Genomic DNA, 20,400 nt, shown 5'->3' on the forward strand with positions numbered 1-20,400 from the left:
CTGCCGAGTGTCGATGCAATTAGTTCTGTCGCCACCTCCTTCAAGTTTTCTCCTGCCGTTTCAGCCACCCCTTGGAACCTGAGAACTTTATTAGCTTTTTCCATCTGAAGATTCATTAGCCTTCTTTCTTGGATATCTTGCCTTTGCTCCAACAGACCAACTTTTTTCTTCATTTTTTTGGTATCGTGTGCTGTCTCTTTAAGCTTTTCATCAGTTTGAATCGACTTTTTCATGAGCTCGGTGATCTGCTGTTGCTGCTTTGCCATACTCTGGTTCGAAGCAGCCATCAATTGGTTAAGACCATCGAGTCTTTCGTTTATGGGCCGGAGTAGCTCCGTTAGCGTGGAGACAGGAACAGATATTCTTCATCCTGGTGGACTCCTACACTAAATGGCTTATAAGCAGGGCTCTGACCCCATTTGAGTTGTCCTTTAGTCTGAGCTATAATCACAATAAACTATGAGCTGATCACTAACGTGTGTCGGACCCAGTATATTTCAATGGGGATGCCACCATCTATGTTGTCCTGAGCTTTCCTTCAGGGAAGAATGGAAAGTTGAGGTTTATTACCCTCTGCCTAGGTCAGAGGTTCCCAATATTTTTGGACCTGTGGAGCCTTGTGAGTTTTTTGGAAAGAGTAGTGGGTACTACCACAAAATGGCTTCAATGAGAGCAAGACCATTGATAAATTGGCTGCAGCATGGGTAGGACTAACCTCAAGTTGTTTGTAGCAACATGGAGAGGTTTCCGAGCTCAGAGACATGAGAAATTCCATGATAATAGTGAATCTGAGGGCATGGCTGTGATAAACTGGCCAAGGGGAGCTCAGAATTCAGGTATTTATTTATTTATTTTTAAATTTATACCCCGCCCTTCCCCGTAGGGCTAAGGGCGGCTTACATGGCAAGAAAAAACTTGCTAATAAAACATCAATACTTTAGTACAATTAAAAACATTATATACAATTTAAAACCCATTAAAACCTTAAAACATTAAGGTGCTCAAAACTACATTCATTCCGGAATCTCAGAATCTCAGAGAGGGCAACCACAGCTCTAGCACAACCCAAACATTCCCAGTAGGCCTTGATAATAGATGTTAACAGATGTTTCTACCTGGCCTCCTGAGCCCTAACCCCCCCAAGGATGGTATATAGCCGGGGGGGCAGTGGCGGCCCCTAATCGAAAGCCTGGTGGAAGAGCTCCATCTAAGGCCCTGCGGAACTGCACCAGGTCCCGCAGGGCCCGGATCTCCTCCGGAGCGCGTGCCACGAGGTGGGGACCGCCACTGAGAAGGCCCTAGCCCTTGTGACGGCCAGTTTAGCATCCTTGGGGCCCGGCACGGTTAGAAGATTCTGGGCCCCATACTGTAGCGCTCTTGAGGGGACATACGGGGAAAGGCGGTCCCTTAGGTAGGCTGGAACCAGACCATATAGGGCTTTATAGGTAAGAACCAGCACTTTGAAGCGGATCCGGTACGCTATTGGCAATCAGTGCAGCACTTTCAGCACAGGCTGAACATGGTCCCTTCTAGAGAGACCCATTAACAGCCTGGCCGCAGCATTCTGCACCAGCTGCAGCTTCCGGATCTGCGACAAAGGTAGCCCCATGTAGAGAGCGTTGCAGTGGTCTAGCCTCGAGGTCGTCAGCTACATTTTTTTTCTGTTCTACTGAAGGCTTTTGGCATTTATGGCCAAGATTCGAGAAGGGTGCACTAGAAAACACATTAGCGAGCACAATGACATCCCTGGGCATGACATTACCAACTACTGGTTTGGACTTTTGGACTGTTCATTATATCTTTTCAGTCCATGTCCTCAAATAAAGTGAAATGTGTCTACTACTGTCAGGTCTCCCAGTTAAGACACTCTCCACGAGGCACTTAAGCAGTGGTAGTTTATTGAGATATGCTTACTTTTGGAAACATGCTCTGTGTCAGAACTGAAGGAAGGCGTGAATAATCCCCAGTTATAGGTAAGACAAACAGCACCCCACACCTCATGCATATGTCATCATCCAGCCTATGGCAACCCTGACAGATATACGGTGCCTTAACTACATCCTAGCCTGGCAGAGAAGACTCCAAGGCCAGCTCCCTTGGGAAAAAGCACTGGGGCACAGCTTAAGAAATGGTTATGGCTTCTGCAAGAATCCACTCCAAACAACCCATGCACTCCCCTCAGGAATTCCCTCCCCCCAATATTATGGCAAGCAGTGAAGTGAATCAAAGAGAAATGAAACTGAAGCTTGACAACTACAGCTTAGCTGTTTGGGTAAATTTTGCCTATGTCCTAACACCTTAACAGCAAATCTATTTACATTTTCACTCAAGGTAATACGTTTTTCATTGGCTGCCATTTTTTAAAGGTGTGCTGGCTTTTCCTGTTGGTTTTGTAGAATTATCATCCACAGCTAACCACAGCTGCATGCCAGTAGACAGATGAGGTGGGAAGTTGAAAGAGACTGCACTGCCCTTGTACTGAATCCAGTGAATTCTTTTCAGTGTTCTGTGTACCATGAAAAGAGATGATTAAAAGCTACACCATTGCACATTTTTAAACATCTGAAGTTTAAATTGATGATTGGAAGGAAATCCTTGGTAGGGGGCTCCCCCCTCCCAGCTTTCTAAATTGTCTTCTGTGCTTCCTTATTATGGAAAGACCCAGCCAGTTCTGATAACAATGGAAGAATTATGAGATAGGCTCAAACTTCTATCTTTGAGTCTGACAGGTGGCTTGATTCACATTTGAAGCATCTGTTCAACCTAATGTTGTTAATTATTTGTTTTCACATGAACTAACTCATCTGTCCTTGCATCTGTTTGCAAACAGATCTTGGTGATTAGGTTATTAGCACTTATGGCAAAGGAAATGCTACATCCTTCATCCAAAGGTATAATGAGGCTTTGGGTCTTTTATGCTTATTCTGCTGGAGCTCCTGAGAAGCTCACCCCAGTGAGCAAGGTAGATTGAGAACAGGTTCATTTTTATGACAAGAACCTCTGTAATTATTATTATTTATTAAATTAGATTTGCCAGGCCACCCTTCACGTCAGGTAGGGCTCAGGTCTGCTTACAATAGAGTGATAAAAAAATCTTGTTTTAAAACAACACTAAAACCATTAAAAACAGATCAATAAATAGAAACAGAATACATATACTAGATGGTGGAAAAATCGACTCCCTTAGCCTCCTTGGGGGGGAGAAGTCGCAAGGGATGGGGAAGTGTATGAGTGTCAGATGTCATACTATCCTCCCTGTCACTGTCCTCAACCAACTGCCTTTTAGAATATCTCTGCCTTACATGCCCTGATAAAGGTAGTAATTCCCACAGGGCACAGATGTCTTTTGGCAGAGTTCCACCAGGTGGGGGCCAGGGCCGAAAAAGCCCTGGCCTTATTAAGGACACCGGATTTCTCTCGGGCCAGGGACCATCAGGAGTTCTTATTTCCTGAGCACAAAGCTCTTCCAGGGGCATACTGGGAGAGGCAGTCCCGAAGGTATGTAGGTCCCTGACTGTTAAGGGTCTTAAAGGTCAAAACCAAGACCCTGAACCTGATCCAGTGCTCCACCGGAAGTCAGTGCAGCTCACGCAGCACTGGTTGGATGTGTGCTGTCTGTGGGGTCCCAATGAGGACCCGCATGACTGCATTCTGGATCAGCTGGAGCTTCCAGGTCAGGCACAAGGGTAGGCCCATGTAGAACAAATTACAGTAGTTTATCCTGGAGGTGACTGTTGCATGGATTGCTGTGGCTAGGTTGGGGCAAGACAGGTAGGGAGCCAGTTGTCTAACCTGGTGCAGTTGGAGAAATGCCAGCCTGGCAACCTTCACAACTTGGGCCTCTATAGACAAGGAGGAGTCCAGAGTCACACCCAGGCTCTTGAAGGTCTGTGCCGGTGACAGAGGCACACCCTCAAGAGTCAGGAGTTGACAACCCAACTGAGGCTCCCTCTACTTAGCCACAGGACCTCCGTTTTACTTGGATTCAGTTTCAGCTGACTCTAATTTTAATAGACACATCATTTTACAGATAAATATTTTCCAGAAACACATTTCAATATTTGGAAAACCATCACCTGTTTATTATGTGGATTTTAATGACACAATAACCCCATCCATAAAAAATGTGGTAACCATGAAAAGAGATAACAGTAACTCTTGATATCATGAGGACTCCTCATGAGGACCAAAACCAGTGCTCTGCAGAAAGAAAGAAGAAGAAGAGATTGGATTTATACCCCGCTCTTCACTACCCAAAGGTGTCTCGGAGCGGCTTACAAACTCCTTTCCCTTCCCCTCCCCACAACAGACACCCTGTGAGGTAGGTGGGGCTGAGAGAGCTCTTGACAGAAACTGCTCTTTTTCAAGAACAGCTTTTATCAGAACTATGGCTTGCCCAAGGTCATCCAGCCAGGTGCAAGTGGAGGAGTGGGGAATCAAAACCAGTTCTCCCAGATTAGAGTCCGCGCACTTAACCACTACACCAAACTGGCATAACAGACATGCTTAGTTCTTGTGGCCCTTTCTTACATACCCAGGGAAATGCTGATCGCCACTTTGTGGTCAGGAAGCAGTTTTTCTCCAGGCCAGTTTGGCTGGGGATCTTGGAGGTTTTTTGTCATCTTCTGGGCATGGAACAGGGGTAACTGGGGGGGTGGGGGGAGGGATTTGCGAAGTTCCTGCATTGTGCATGGGGTTGGACTAGATGACTCTGGCGGTCCCTTCCAACTCTATGATTCTATGCAACAGAGTTGATGGGAGTGGGATACAATGTATCTTGGGAACAGTCCACAGCCTTAACTAAAGATTGCCTTTCCTCTTTTGATAATATGGGCAGCACCACCAACAGAGTTGCCAACTTTTCCTCCTCTACCTTTATAAGGCTCCTGTAGCTTTTGTAAGGTCTAGCCTGTCACACAGTGGTGAGCTGCAGCTTCCACAATTCCTCCTTTGATGGAGCTCTTGACATGTACAAGAGCTCTTTCTTCATATTCCACGGGCCACCCAACAGCAAAGTAGAAATTCAACAGATTAAATTTTCCCTGGTAGGCAAATGCCTTTAATTCTCTTAAAGGCACAGGGGGATGTGGTACAGAGTAATCTGTTTTGCCCTAAAGACTTCACATAAGGGAATCTGAAGGCAAACAAAGCAAAGCCTCCAGGCATGGTACATTTCCAGCCAGATATCCAACAGCTAGAAATTCACCTGTATTCATATGATACTCTGGGTTCCTAACTGGACATCCAGCACTCTGGGCCCTTCTCGTCTTTGTGTATAAGTTGTATCTGAAGTGTTAATGGGATCTACATAACCATAGTCTTGTGATCTCAATGCTCAAACTGCAGCTAGGAGGGGCTGGTGTGGGGAGAAGGTTATTTGTACTATCAAGTTGTTTCCTAGCTTTGAGCAGAAACTAGATTGGGAATTAGACTGATCAACTGCACAGTGGCCTCTTGTTCCAAAAACTGGTTCAATGAGTCATGTTGTACTTGAACCATAAGCCCACTGTCTGGATGACATACTTGTTTTTTTCTCTCTCTTGCTGAGAATATAAAGTGAGATATACGCTAACACTAAACCAAAGCAATTCCCTTTCTCATCTTTCCCCTATAGAAGTGAAACATCCTTGCTGGAAGAAAATGTATTTCTGGTTCTGTGGTATTTCCACCACTCCCAAGTCCACTTTAACCAGAGACGAGCAAGCAGCCCTTGAAAAGAAAATTACCAGCATCAAAGAAGAACCATTGTGGAAAACCATCTGCAACATCAATGCTGTCATTCTCTTGGCTATTAATGTCTTCTTGTGGGGCTACTTTGGATGAGCCAAGGCTTCTGAGGAATTCAGATGAGAACACAGTTGGCTGGCCTGGCTTGCTGTAGAACAAACACAGGTACCAACTGAACCAAACAGATTCATCTTAATGAACTCCACATCTTACACAAAAGAGGATCTCCAGAGTGGCAGGACACTGTTTCTCCAACACACTTATAAGTCCAATAAAAAACAATTGTGACCAAAACAAGATAAAGCAATTTAAACAGTAAATATGCTATATAAATGATTCTTGATAATATTATATTTTTTTCTCCAAGGTGTCATGGTTCTGGAAATTAAAGAAGATGAAACTTAATGGCAATGAGAATATACCCTGTCAGTGCTAGACATTTTTTTCAATAGGAACTTGGAGGGAGACCCTCCTGCATGTCCAGTCTGCTGTTGTTTACAGAGATGTGTGGGTCAGTCTCAGACTTGGGAAAGGATTCATTTTTCATCCTAGCACTTCTAAGGGGGAAAAATAAGTTGTCAGCAAAGTAGGATTCATATATCTGTGTTAAATACAGAGTGTGATAAAACAACACCATCCTAAGTGAAGTGCATTGCCGCTGTTGTAATTGATATACAAATCCATTGGCAACAGGCATTTTTAAAATGATATCAATACATACTTTCTTATTAATCTTCCTTGCTAGGGTAGTGTCGATCAGTAAATAATTATCATTCATTTTCCTGACAAATCTATCAAGGTCATTCATTTTTGTTCAGCAAAAAAAGGAGGAGAAAAAAGGATCCTCTTTTAAACCAAGATTAATGACCTGCTGTTTCCTTGTCAGGTTGGCTGAGCAAAGGGAAATGAAATTAACAGTGAACTCCTACAAACATGTCACTACACTAATTTAGTGGGGAAACATTTTAAAATGCTATTTTTAAATGGAATGTTCTTTTAACATATCTGCTGGTGTAGGCACATTTTTAATACATACAGGAAAAGAAACTTCATAAATCTGTATGGGCTGTAAGCTTGTAAACCAGACTTCATTTTATAATGCACTTCTATACATACATTTTAAATGTACAGAGGAATTGATTAAAACATTTTTTTTACCATTGAAGGTATTCATTATCAATCTATTTTCTCTAATATAATTCTTATTCACTCAAATATAGAATTTATTCAATTAAGAGAATTATCATAAGGTACTACTATGGAATTCTGCAAGCTTTCCCCAATTTGATTAGAAACTCCCTATTTCAATTTTGCTCCATCCATGTTTGAACTGAGCACATGAAGCCTTCTAGTTTTTATTTTCTAGGGCTTTTAAAAAAAATTATGCATTTTTCAACATTATTTGTCCATAAAACATTATACATAGAGTATAAAGCTATAAATGGATTGCTGAAAAGAAACAAATGAATACCAGTAGAGAAAATGGGCGAACCAAGACTGTTCACAATGGCAATAACCAGGAAAAAAGCAAAAAAGGACATATCCCTCTACAGAGATTTACATTTTCTCATTTTAGGCAAAGGATGGTCAGAGCCTAATGACAACTGCCTATATTTCGGTCTGAGTCACATCATTAAAGGGGTAAAGTTTTTCTTATCTTTATTATTCAGTGATAAACAATGTATGGCCATATAAAGATATATTCCCTGAATTGTAGGGGGCTCAACAACAAGATCAAACTTATACAATCCTCTATAGCCAAGTTAAGACCTGATATCCTCTTTATCCAAGATACCCATTTAAAAATGCTGCACATCTACCATTTTCTTCTAACCATTTTCCTTAACAATTTTACGCCTCAGGTTCCTCAAAATCTAGAGGAGTTGCTATTCTAGTCTCAAAAGATTGTCATTTTGTCTATAATGGGGGGAAAAGTAGACCCACAGGCGTGATTTGTCTTTGTTTCTGGGCTTTTAGATAATTTTCCAATCACTCTAGTCTCTCTTCTTTTTTAAACCCCCGAAGGGGTATTTTTATTGTTTTTTAATAGACTACAAAACTACAAAGAAAAAAAATGGGAAGGGACTACATCTATGGATAAAGGAAAGATACCCACACTAACTAAAAACCCAAGAGTGAGATATCATAACCCAGTTAAACTAAATGTTAGTATTACATTTGTTAATAAGGCAATATACTTGTAGAGTTCTTGCTTTGCACTGCTTCTATGTTAGTAAATTAGTTATCTTGAGAAGACTTTCTGAGCATCTTCATTTCTTCAAAGAGCAATTTTCAGAGTCCTTCTGCCCTTACTTTGGTTTTCTGTCTCTAAAATCATACACAATTTTCGTCGCACCCATAGCTGCTTCAGCCGCAGAGTCCTCGTCTCTTTATATGCTCCCAACCAAAACCAACATTTTTTCCTTCAAGATACTTTATCGAAATTGGTCATGTTTGATTCAGGTGAATTTATTACCGGAGGTGATCTAAACTGCATAGATAATCCGTCCTTGGACAGATCTCATTTTAAGCCTAGCAAGCGAAAAGCTAATACTTCCCACCTAGTTCAACTCCCATGCACATTTGACTTCTACCCCCCTGAAATGCTTTCTAGTGGTGGGATTAAATGCTTCCTGGCGTTGAAAGTAAATCAACAGTTTGAGCCTGCAATGGGAAAAAAATCAAATAATTGCTTCACTATACATTAAAAACACGTATTATCAAGCCATCATCATTTATATGAATTGGTTCTTAATCTCTGTTCCCTCTAAATGGAAGTTCTTCATTGGAGATAATCTGCATACCTTAAATAAAAACAGTGGTAAACTACCCCTACTAGACTGTGATCTTCCCTTACAGAAACCATGTTGAGTCTGCCTCAATAGGTTTTGTTCATCTATGTGTCTACTAATTCTTTCCTTAATAATGGTTTCCACCAATTTACCCGGTATCGACGTCAGACTGACAGGCCTGTAATTTCCCGGATCTCCTCTGGAACCCTTTTTAAAGATGGGAGTGACATTAGCTACCTTCCAGTCCTCAGGAATGGAGGCTGATTTTAAGGAGAGATTACATATTTTTGTCAGGAGATCCACAAGTTCACAATTGAGTTCTTTCAGAACTCTTGGATGTATGCCATCTGGGCCTGGTGATTTATCAGTTTTTAAGTTGTTTATCAGTTTTAGGACCTCCTCTCTCGTCACCTCAATCTGACTCAGGTCTTTCAACACCCCTCCCGAACTCAGCGGCTCTGGAGTGGGCAAGCACCTCTCATCTTCCACAGTGAAGACGGAGGCAAAAAATGCATTTAGCTTCTCAGCCATTTCCCTATCATCCTTCAGTACTCCTTTTACCCCTTGGTCATCCAAGGGCCCCACTGCCTCCCTGGCTGGTTTCCTGTTTCTAATGTATTTGAAGAAAGTTTTATTGTTGGTCTTTACATTTTTTGCTATATGCTCCTCATATTCCCTTTTTGCATGCCTGACCACAGACTTGCATTTTATTTGCCATAGCCTGTGTTCTGTTTTATCAGCCTCACTGTGACTAGCTTTCCACCGCTTAAAGGAATCCTTTTTACCTTTTACAGCTTCCATTACTTTGTTTGTTAACCATGTAGGCTTTTTCTTATACCTGTTTGTGCCTTTCCTAACCTGCGGAATATATTTTATTTGAGCTTCTAGAATTGTAGTTTTAAACAGTTTCCAAGCTTCCCCAATGGTTTTGACCCTTTCTACTTTTCCCTTCAGTTTCCTCCCCACATGTCCCCTCATATCAGAAAAATTACCCCTTTTAAAGTTAAAAGTGGTTGTGTGAGTCTTTTTGGCCAATTCCCTATTTGTACAAATGTTGAACTCAACAACATTATGATCACTGTTCCCAAGCGGTGCAATCACTTTTACATCTCTCACCAGGTCTTGAGTGTTACTTAGGACCAAATCAAGGATCGCCTCTCCCCTGGTAGGTTCCATGACCATCTGCTCCATAGCACAGTCATTTAGAGTGTCTAGAAACTCAATCTCTTTCTCTCGACTAGAACACATATTGACCCAATCAATGTGTGGGTAGTTAAAATCACCTATTACGACACAGTGTTTTTGTCTAGCTGCTATCTTTAATTCATTCATCATTTTATAATCCTCCTCTATCTTTTGATCCGGTGGGCGATAACAAACTCCCAGTGTTAAGTTTCCTTTTGGCCCCCCTATTTCAACCCACAGAACTTCAAGAAGCGAATCCAATTCTCTTAGCCTCTCGATCTTTCTGGACTTTATACCCTCTCTGACATACAGAGCCACCCCACCTCCAACCCTTCCCCCCCTATCCTTCCGATATAATATATAACCGGGAATCACCGTATCCCACTGATTTTCCTCATCCCACCAAGTTTCTGAAATACCCACAATGTCTATTTTTCCCTCCGACACCAAGCACTCCAACTCCCTGATTTTACCTCTGACACTTCTAGCATTTGTATAGAAACAGCTGTAATTTCCCATACAAGTTAAGCTTGCAACCTTCCTCTTGCTATCTCGAGACCTTGTCAGGCAGTCCATGCCAGTAGCCATGGTCTCAGTGGACAATTTCAATCCACCTCCCTGTAGAAAAGCAACAGGTACCCCCTCATCTCTCTGAGATGAGCCAACCCGAACCAGAGACTTTTTATCTCCTGTTGGCTTTCCCCCAATATTCAGTTTAAAAACTGCTCTGCCACCTTTTTGATTTTAAGCGCCAGCAGCCTGATTCCTTCTCGGGACAAGTGAAGACCGTCTCACCTGTACAGCTCCCTCTTGTTCCAAAAAGCATCCCAGTGCCTAAAAAACTTGAAACCTTTCCCCCTACTCCATCGTCTCACATGCGGGCAAAAGCTAGCAAGCAAGCATTTTTGCGCCTAAACTGTTACATTTCCCAGGCCAGGTGATTTACCGACAGAATACCCACCAAGGTCACATCTACAGATAGCCAGCTGCGCGAGACAGGGAAGAGCTGTGAAGGCAGAAGAGGGAACCCCCTCCACATTCCATCTCTATGACAGGGCTACCTGACACAAGACAGCAACATCTACTGTTAAGCCCTGCCTCCTCATGGGCAGGATGCCTGCTGCTGTCCGTTGTCCCAGCTCAGTCCTAGTAGGCCCCGTGGGAGGGGGGCTGGAGGTCTGATGTGGATGGGGCACCAGGTTAACTCCACTTGAGGTGCACCTGCCATAGCTTCATACCTACTCGGCTCTCTCTCTCTCTCTCTCTCTCTAGGCTCTCATCAGGCACTGGCTGCTTTTCCTCCCCAACCTGCAGCATTTCTCCCCTTTTATACTCCACCCTGCTCTCTCAGGAGGGCCCTGCCCTTGTACATAAGCCCCGACGCCCAGGGCTTCTGGGCGTTCCCCTGCTACCTTTAGCAACCTGTGCTCAGGCTGAAGGCACCACCTGCACTGCAGCCCTCTCTCTGCCTGTCGCTGCCGGGGACCTCCCCTGTTGCTCAGCCCCCATGCTTGGGGGCCGACTCTACTTCCCACTGGCATGCTCGGACTCGCAGCTGGGCCCTCCGCTTGCTGCTGGCTGCAGTGGGGCAGGTTGCTGGCCCCATCGTCACCAGCATCTTCCTCCTGAGTGGCCTGAGGGTCCTCCTGGCTACTGGGCTGGTGGCTCTTGCTGAGGAGTGCCTGGCCACCAGGGGTCACGGGACTGGTGGGGTGGCGGCGGTGAGGGCAGCCCAAGGCCCGATGGCCTGTCGCTGGGACACCTATGTTGCATGTTTTTGACCCTACATTCTAACTCTATAATAGAATGACTTCACGTGCGTAAACAATTGTCGTGGCATTTCCATCCAAAGCATTGCCAAGATGCTTCTCTGCTCCTCCTCCAACTGATTATCTACAGTGTTCTGCAACACAGGGAAATGCTACCGCAACTTCCTAAGAAAATGTAAGTGGTCAGCAAGAAGCTAACTAAAGGGTTTTGCCCCCCCCGTCAGAATAAAGAGGCAGACACCAGAGTTGGGATTAACTAAGGGCCCCTTTATTATTTACAACTACTGTGGCAAGGACATAACCTAGATGTGGACTTCAGGCAGGGGAGGTGTTGGCCCATCGACCACCTCCTTGCCTTATGTTGGGCAAGTACCCTTGCCCCAGGTGTGAGCCATGCCACTTGGCTTGCGGCCAGCTGGCAAAGCTGTGAGCTTCCCTGTAAGGCCCCATCCTCCCCAGGCCATGAAACTTACTGAAGGGCGAAGCCTTGCCAGAGCAGCTCCAAAGGCAGCCCTTATTCCCTGCCCCAGGCCACAAAACCCACAGGCAGATCCTAATGGACCCCTTTCCCCCTAACGGTAGGTGTTCTATGGTGCTCACCGTATCTGCTTTACCTCTTTCCACACCAATCCTCCCCCCGCTCCCTAAGTGACCAACCTAAGTAATGGCCCCATCTGCTCCAAAACAACATTCTGCTGCAAGCAGTGCAAGGCAGGTGAAAAACCACCCTCACCTGCCCGGCCAATCACAAGTAGGGTGCAAAAAATTCCTACCTGGCCCCGACGAATAGTGACAAGCACAGCCCACACTGCATACAGGGTGGGAGGGTGGGCTGAGCACAAGGCACAAAGAGGAAGTGGGGAGGGAGGAGCTGATGAATATACTCCTGCTGGCTCCCCCCCCCAGCGACCTGACGTCGGGATGCCTGTATCCCCCGTCACTGCCTCCTCCCTCCCAAGTGAGGCAATGGCAGCCCTTACCTGCAGGTGCCAGTCAGCTCCGTGGGTGGAAGAGCCACGTTCCCCCCCCCTTAGAAAACATCTAACTATTTTAACTAAATAAAATAGCACAAGGTCTTAAGTGCTTCTATACTAAAAATGCATGAATTTATCATCAATGGCCTAGGGATAATTTCAAATTTCTTCTGTTTCAATCTGAAAAACTCTATTTTTATTCTGTTTTTTTCTTTTGATATTCAAATTGATGGTTCTTTATTTTTGCACCGCGCGCCCGCACACACACACACACACACAGTATAAAAAACCATACATGTGGGCAGGGCTTTTTTATTTTTTAAAGAGGTGCTGGAACTCTTAAGAGGGAAATGACGTTTTCAATAAGTACACTGAAAACTCATGAACTTTTAAATATTTTAAAAAATAATTTTGTCAAAGAGGTTCTGGAACTCTGTTCCAGTGCATTCCCCCAGGGAAAAAAAGCCCTGCATGTGGGCAAAAGATGAAAAAATCTATAAAACCAACAGAGAAAAGTGGAAAACTTTTGTTGTCAGCAACATTAACAAATATGACATTAAATAGGGAACAAGCACTCAGCTACTCTCTGGCTTTGCTGGCTCTCAAATAAAAGAAAGGAGTTTTCTTTCCCATACTTTCTGATTAGAACACTACATAGGAAGTAAGGAGAAACCCTTGAAAGAACTGAAAACCAGAAAATACACTTGAAACAGAGGTGTGATTTTTTTGAATGTGTTGGGCACTTTTGAAAAGAAAAGATTTTCTACAGTATTCTATTGTGTCTGTTGTTTAGTAGCATCTGTTGTGGATGATGCAGTTGTCTTGTTTCTGGGCTACCTGACAATCGAGACAGCTCATCAGGAAAATGTAATTACTTATACCCTTTCTGCTTTGCTATAAAATGTAAAATGTGAGTCAAAAGTGAATGTTCAGCCACATCCTTGCCCACTTAACATGTGAGGCTTGTAACTACATCAGAGGAGACAGGCTGCTAGAAGCTCTGGCAAGCAGCAGTTTCAGTTGTTTTATTAACCCACAACCACTGTCTCTGAAAAGTTACAGACAGTCATAAGTAAGATTACTGTTATAATTTCTCTGGGCCCTTGGGGCTATAAGGTTTGTAGAACTTTAAAGGTTATTTTACAGAGACAATTAAAGAGCTTTGGTTTACCTTAATATTGTGGGGGAGGGAATCAAAGCTCAGTTTCAGACTTGGCTTACACAGAAATAGCCAGTTGTTTTTCTGTACTCTTGTCATCCATTCTACTGAATCATGTGCTTAAGTTTCTATGTAACTTAAGCCTTCCAAACTTTGTACCCATGAACATGTTTATGCAAACTAGCACAGCCCCACAATTCTGTCTTATAAGCGCTTACACATCATAAGAACCCAGTGCTCACATTTCCACAAACAGAATGGATCACTGTCACAGCTACATGTGTTTGTGCAAGTACCTGCCAAAGGCTCATTTGGAGCATCTGTGTTTCTGGTTCAGCTCTGCAGTTCACAACATGGAGGCATGGAAGTGTTCTGGGGTTAGGGCAGAAATATGTTGGAGAAAGTCAACTGCCCCATCCCACTGGTGAATGGGGGGGGGATGAGAAGGGGACTGCAGACCCTATGATGCTTCTGTGCATCTCTCTTTCAGCCATGTGTAATAATGGAGATGAGTGCTGTCCAAAGGAGAAAATGGGGGTCAGAAACCCTGCAACAGCACAACCAAGCCCCAGACCTAGGATACTGTGGGGGAAGTGTTGGTTCCACTGCTTTCCAATCATTGGTACCAATTGATACTGCCCCCCCCCCCATACACACTAGACTGTTTGTTGTAGGGCATGGAGCTTTGAGCAGCAGATGGAAGATAATTGAGGTATGATGATAAAGAAGCTTCCTCCAATTGTGGGGATTTCAACAAGGGAAACTTTAGCTTTCATGAAGACAAAAGACACCTACTCCCTTCTCTGTTTAAATCTGATCTATGTACGTACACTGGCATGACGATTTAAAAACTCTACAGCTTTCCAGATAGTTTTCTTAATCTCCAACCTTTATTTCCGGTGTTCACACCGGGACATCCATTCACTTTATATACTGTGCACAAGGTACAATTAAGAAAGGAATTCTCATGTGTACACTAAACCCCTGCTTTGATTGGCCAAATTGACTTAGATTATTTAGAACACAAGCCCTGAAGTATTTTCCACCATTTTTTGTCTCTTTGCTATTTTATCTCCTGACAAGTTTCCCAAAATAGAATAATGGGGCACAGTAAAGTTGAGCTGCATTGCAGCCAAGATGCTGCCTACACAAATGCCAGCGAGAGAAGCTAAATGAACCCTGAGCATATGGTGCTCTGCTGACAGAGCTAAGAAACCTGTTCTGCATGAGCAGTGAGGAACATCTTGAAGCGCACAAGACATATGTGTTTTAGGGAAAAGATTGAAGTGTTTCATAATAAAAAAGGACAAAGTGAAATACAAGTACTGTAAAATTTTAATTAAAAACTGGTTTCACCCTTCAACGTGACTAGGCAATATGTTTCACAGATGGGTTTCATATTTTAAATATTATCCATACCCAAAAACGTAAATGAGACAAATAAAGACTTCAGAAATGCCACAGAGGTTAAGATGTATGTAAATAGTTGATAATTGTGGGGAAAACAACCTTCTGTCAAATTTACTACTGGAGAATAGGGAAAAAGTCAGGTCATCCATTTGAAACCCCTACTCAACAACAACTTGCATCTGCACCAGTTTCAATTTCACATAATGTATATTACTAGAAGTGTGGCCAGGTCCAAGTTCCGCACACAATGCACAGCTTGTGGAACTCCATGCCATTTGATATAGTGATGATCACTAGCTTAGATGCCTTTGAAGTGGAGTAGACAAATTCATGAAAGATAGATCCATCAGTGGCTATTAGCCATGCTCATATGGAATTTCTGGCTTATCTGGGGCAGAGGCTCTGGACATTCTGCTAAGGGTTTCAGCTACTATTCTTTGCAGACAACTATGAACTCAGGCTATAGAGAAGGCTTTCACATACTCACATTCCAGCCATCTCTGATTTCCCAGATTGGTGTCCTTTTACTGGTACTACAAGGAGGATATGCAGAGAAAGAAAATGGCTACAATTTGGTTGTGTTTGCAGACCTATATTTCAGGATCAGCAGTTGGCTTTAACAAAGGGTTATTGTTAAAAAAAAAAAAAGAGAAGAGAATGGTGTAAGCTGCTTTGGGCCACCATTTTGGAGAAAGGTGGGGTATAAACAAATGAATAAAGCTGAAGAAAGGTAGAGGAAATATTGGTGGGTGGGTGGGAAGCAGAAAAGGAAGCAGGGAAAGCTGAGGATATGTGGGTTGTCAGGAGGAAGGAAACAGAAAATAGTGTGGGGAGTGGGGTACAGGGGAAAGTGAGTACAGCGGAAAGTGAGTCCACAAGTCTCCCTTTGAGCATCTGGGTCCAGCCTGGCAGCCAGCACTGCACACAGTTTTCTGAGGGAGAGGCTGACAGTGGGAAGGAAGGAGAGAAGGAAACAGGAGAAGGGAGAAAGGGTTGAGGCTTTCAAGAAAAGGAAAGGAAAAACAGTAGGGGAGGGGGAAATGAGATTTCCCCCACAAATTCTTGCAAGTCCACTGCTTGTGAGGGTTATAATTCCTGCAGAGTATTTTCCAGGGGGGGGGAAATTCTGAAAGGTAGAGTTGGAAAAGACCTCTGGGTAATGTATCACCTCTTTTAACTAGTAGATTGCCTAAACTTGTTCTGTAATAAACATGTATCCCACCTTGTTTCCAAAATGTCTGAAAGCAAAGATTGTAAAACTTTTTCAAACAATGTGTTCCATTGCTGACCTAGAGATGTGAGCCTTGAGAAAAATCAGTATTTGGGGGGTGCATGTATCAGGGAGACAAAAAATACAGTTATTTACAGTTTTCCTGGTTCCAGATACTGGTTTGGCATTTGGATTCTTTTTCCCCCCAGGATTCCAATATTATTCAGCTCTGTTATTCACTATGGAGAATCTTTCTGGTGGTCTGTACAAGCTGTTTTTAAGCTAATGGCACCAAAATTGCAGGGGAGTTGCTGGTGCCTGTCAACTAAATAATCCCCAAGTTTCAAGTGAATTGGACCTCTTGGCCCCAGAAAAAATGTATCCCCAGCTATTCTCCATTGTTTCCTCAGGGGAGGGGGGATGCCAAGCTTTCTCTAGGGAAAACAGTAACCAAGCACTGTAGAGCAAGCAAAACATCCAATGGCCAAAAGCCTCCCAATGCAAACAGAACCAACAAGCTCCAACCCCCCAGCCCAATGCAGAACCAGAGTCTCAGCAGAAGCATCCGGCCATGTGGCAAGCCTAGCACAACAAATGTCAAATCAGAGAATCCTCCAATCCTCTACATGAATAATTGCAAGCTCAACAAATGTAAAATCAGGAAACCCAGCCAATGTACAACCCAAGAATCTAAGGCAGAATCTACCACAAAAATCTACAATGTACAACCCAAGAATCTAAGGCAATATCAGACTCAAGAATCTACCACAAAAATCCACCTGACACAAACTAACTCACACAAATATGTTGTAAGCAATGTTCCCTCTAAGCTGTGTTTTGTGAGCAAAAATTCTTCTTTGTGAGCTACTGTCGTTAAAGTTGTGAGTGAGCGATTTGGTTACTGCATAGATTAGTTTGCTCTGGAGCCATACTTCCTGAGCTAAGACAAAAATGTGTGAGCCGGAGGCTAAGAAACTGTGAGCTAGCTCACACTAACTCAGCTTAGAGGGAACACTGGTTGTAAGACCAACAAAATCAATTTTAAAAGACACAATCTGAGCCCAAACAAAATAGCAAGCTGATACCAAGCCCCAGGAAGAAACACAGTCAAATTAAAGCGAGGGGGAAACTGTCTTGAAAGCCTTAAAATGCTGGCTACTGATATTCTTGGTTAGTCCCAAAAAGTTCCAGAATTTTTCAGGACCCATTTCCCAGTATCCTAATGTGTGTGTGTGTATGTACCAGATATATCTGAATGCACATCCCTTTGCTGAACCATTCTTGCCTTTAGGAATTGCATCCTGGTATAAACTCTACCTGCTGTCTTGCTGCAACTTGAAAGTATTGCCCTGACCTGGCTAGCCCAATCCCATCAGATCTTGGAAGCTAAGCAGAGTCAGCCTTGGCTAGCATTTGGAAGGATAACCTCTAAGGAATACCAGGTTCATGACGCAGAGGCAGGCAATGGCAAACCACCTTTGAAATGTCTTGCCTTAAAAACAATTCTAGTGTTGAGAAATGGACTAATTTATGGTTTTATATCTGCTTACACATGCAACACATGGACTGTGCACACACCTGTATACCATAGGCCTAGAGGAAGCTGTTTGTATCACCTACTGTGAGAGATTTCACATAGGGAACACTTGCCTGCATTTCATGTTAATGTAGTGTGCACAGATTCAGCTCAAAGCCTTATGGGAAGAAGAAGCACGTTAGCCATTGTTGGCAGAGGCAACGACCAAGAAGAAGAAATTCCCCCATTGCTGAAGAGACTAGATATCACGCAGAACATGGACCTGATCTGCATCTGAATTGCCGTTTCCTGTTAATGGTGCCTAGTCTACCTGGTAAAGCCAAGATCCATCTATACATCAAGGAAGGCACAGGAAGCTGAGACTTCACACCTGGCCAGATGGTGTTCCATGAGATAGAGTGTAGAGTTTCAACCCATAGAATACCTGTCCCTTTCTACATGCACCAATGAGGGAGGTCATGGGATGGACTTGTAAGTAGGTGGGATTACAGTTTGGCAAGGTGCCGCCCACCTGGAGATTCAACTATAAAAGCAAAGACCAAACTTTAGGTCTTTGCTAGCCACATCCCTTCTCAACGGCCTCTGTCTTCTTTTCTACCCCTAAAGTCCAGCTCTCAATCAAACAACCCTTTGACCATCCTAGATCTCTTGGACTGCAGCCAAGGAGATCCATACTTTGCTGGCTGGTTCTAGCAAGTGTGATTTAGTTAACACCCCTAGGTATTACTTTCTTCCCCTATCTTACATTGCATCAGACAAGACTTCAGGAACAGGCAAGTATAAACCGATACCTACCTACCTCCAAGTAAATGAGAAACTATCTTGATATCTTTCTGTAACTCTAAAGGAACCTGATTGTATGTGAATGTGAGACTGATTTTGTGTGTATGTGATTTCGATATTGCTCAGTAAAAAGACAATTTGTTTTGGGAAAAGCACCAGTCTCGTCTCCATCACTGGTACTCTCTGGGACTGGCAGAACCTCCGTAAACTTTGGCAAGGACTCACGTTAAATTTAGTTAGCCATCTGTTGTAAATAAAGCAATTGGCATAACACTAGCTTGCCACCTAGTGGTACATAATGCTAAAGAGCTAGAACTTCTACCTACCAGACAATTTTAGGATTACCTGGCTATTCTGCACACAATGCCATACAAAAAATTAATTTGAAAAGTATTGTCCTTTTTTGCCTCAGTGACCCTAGAGTTGATAGCAGAACAAGTTACTGATATTTACATCCTGATTTCCATGGGTGTCTTTAGGAGTCTGAAAGTGCTATCTTCTCTCCCTCTGCCCCACTCCATCATTTTAGGCCAATTATGTCCAGTTCTTTCTCCCTTCCCTCATCTGTTCTGATTTCCAAGACTTTTCTCATGGAATATTCTCCAATTTGCCGGTAGCAGATTTAAAGTATTAAAGCCAGAATAGTGCAAACAGAATAGTCTACTTCTGATTTCTGAAGTACAGCACTCCCCCCCCCAATTCTCTTAGACCCAAGCAACAGTGCATATCCTTCTTAAAAGTTCTATACATTTTACTCCACACTTCTTTGCAAGGAGTGTAGGGAGATGAACTTGGTTCTTCTGCCCTTCATTTTATCCCTTAGAGGTAGGCTACGGTGATAATATAACCAATAAGTTTCACGTCTAAATGGGGATTTGAACCTAGGTCATGGCCATAGATTGGCATTCAAAATCACTATACCACAGTAACTCTCTTGTATAAACTCAAATGATCAGTACTAGATCATGTGCTTTTCAATATGAAAGAAGTGCTGAAAGGCAATCCTGGGAATCTTTGGCTCTTGATGAATAGCCTAAAACTCTTCTTCTTACTGTTAGTAGGTAAGATCTTTTCCTTTTTCCTCAGAAAAAGATTCTGCACTTTGTCTCCATTAAGACTATTACTGAAGACCAACCACAGGAGTATTATGCACAGGTTCATTATTGATTTATACATGCCAGCCATTCTTCATACATTTTGTAGGTCAATATTATTAAAAGGTATTTGTGGCTTGTAACAAGGAGTAATTCTAAGAACTCCACAAATGTCTAGTCCATCTACTTTAATGCAGGTCAGATACTTATTCTGCAATGTAAAGGTTCTTCAATTTTTTAATAATATCCCATTGTCCTTTATTTATAAGGTTTATATCATCTGCACTGTAAATTTAATGAAAAGAACAAAACAATTCAGATATATGTATCAATATGTCTAATTCCCAATGTGGCCCCATCTGTGGATACTTAAATCTAGAGATCAGAGCCACAATCAGACAAGATAAATTTTTCTAGATGCCTGATAAAAGCTCCAGATTCATAAAAATCTGAAATCTAAAGTTGTGGTTTAACCCCTCCCCAATAATAGAAGCAGAGCCTGTGCCTTTAAGTATGATCTCAGTGGCCATTGTTGGGGTTGTTAGGCAGCCAGTACAATATTGCCAGACTGCAATCTGTCAGTAAAAGGTGAGGGGAGGGAGGAGGACCTTTCTAGGTCTATTTTGGCTTCCCAGGTACCCCTACTCCCTCCCTCTTACCCTAGAGGCATGTCAGGTGCAGCAACAACAAAGCAACTTGCTACCATTCAATTTGTGTGACACCCAGGTGTGGTGATGGCTACTGAACCACATATTGCCAC

General features: G+C 43.1%; 1 protein-coding gene across 1 annotated transcript in view; it reads left to right on the top strand.

Moving 5' to 3' along the window:
• The window catches only part of SLC5A9 (solute carrier family 5 (sodium/sugar cotransporter), member 9), a 92,749-nt gene extending 86,761 nt beyond the window's left edge, over positions 1-5,988 (top strand). Inside the window, exon 15 of the mRNA XM_015408590.1 lies at positions 5,615-5,988. Within this exon, the coding sequence (XP_015264076.1) occupies positions 5,615-5,823 (209 nt within the window). The 3' untranslated portion in view covers positions 5,824-5,988. The remainder of the gene's footprint in view (positions 1-5,614) is intronic.
• Positions 5,989-20,400: the final 14,412 nt, after the last annotated feature.

Source organism: Gekko japonicus, unplaced genomic scaffold (assembly GCF_001447785.1).
Source record: "Gekko japonicus isolate JY-2015 unplaced genomic scaffold, Gekko_japonicus_V1.1 scaffold1494, whole genome shotgun sequence".
Classification (NCBI taxonomy): domain Eukaryota; kingdom Metazoa; phylum Chordata; class Lepidosauria; order Squamata; family Gekkonidae; genus Gekko; species Gekko japonicus.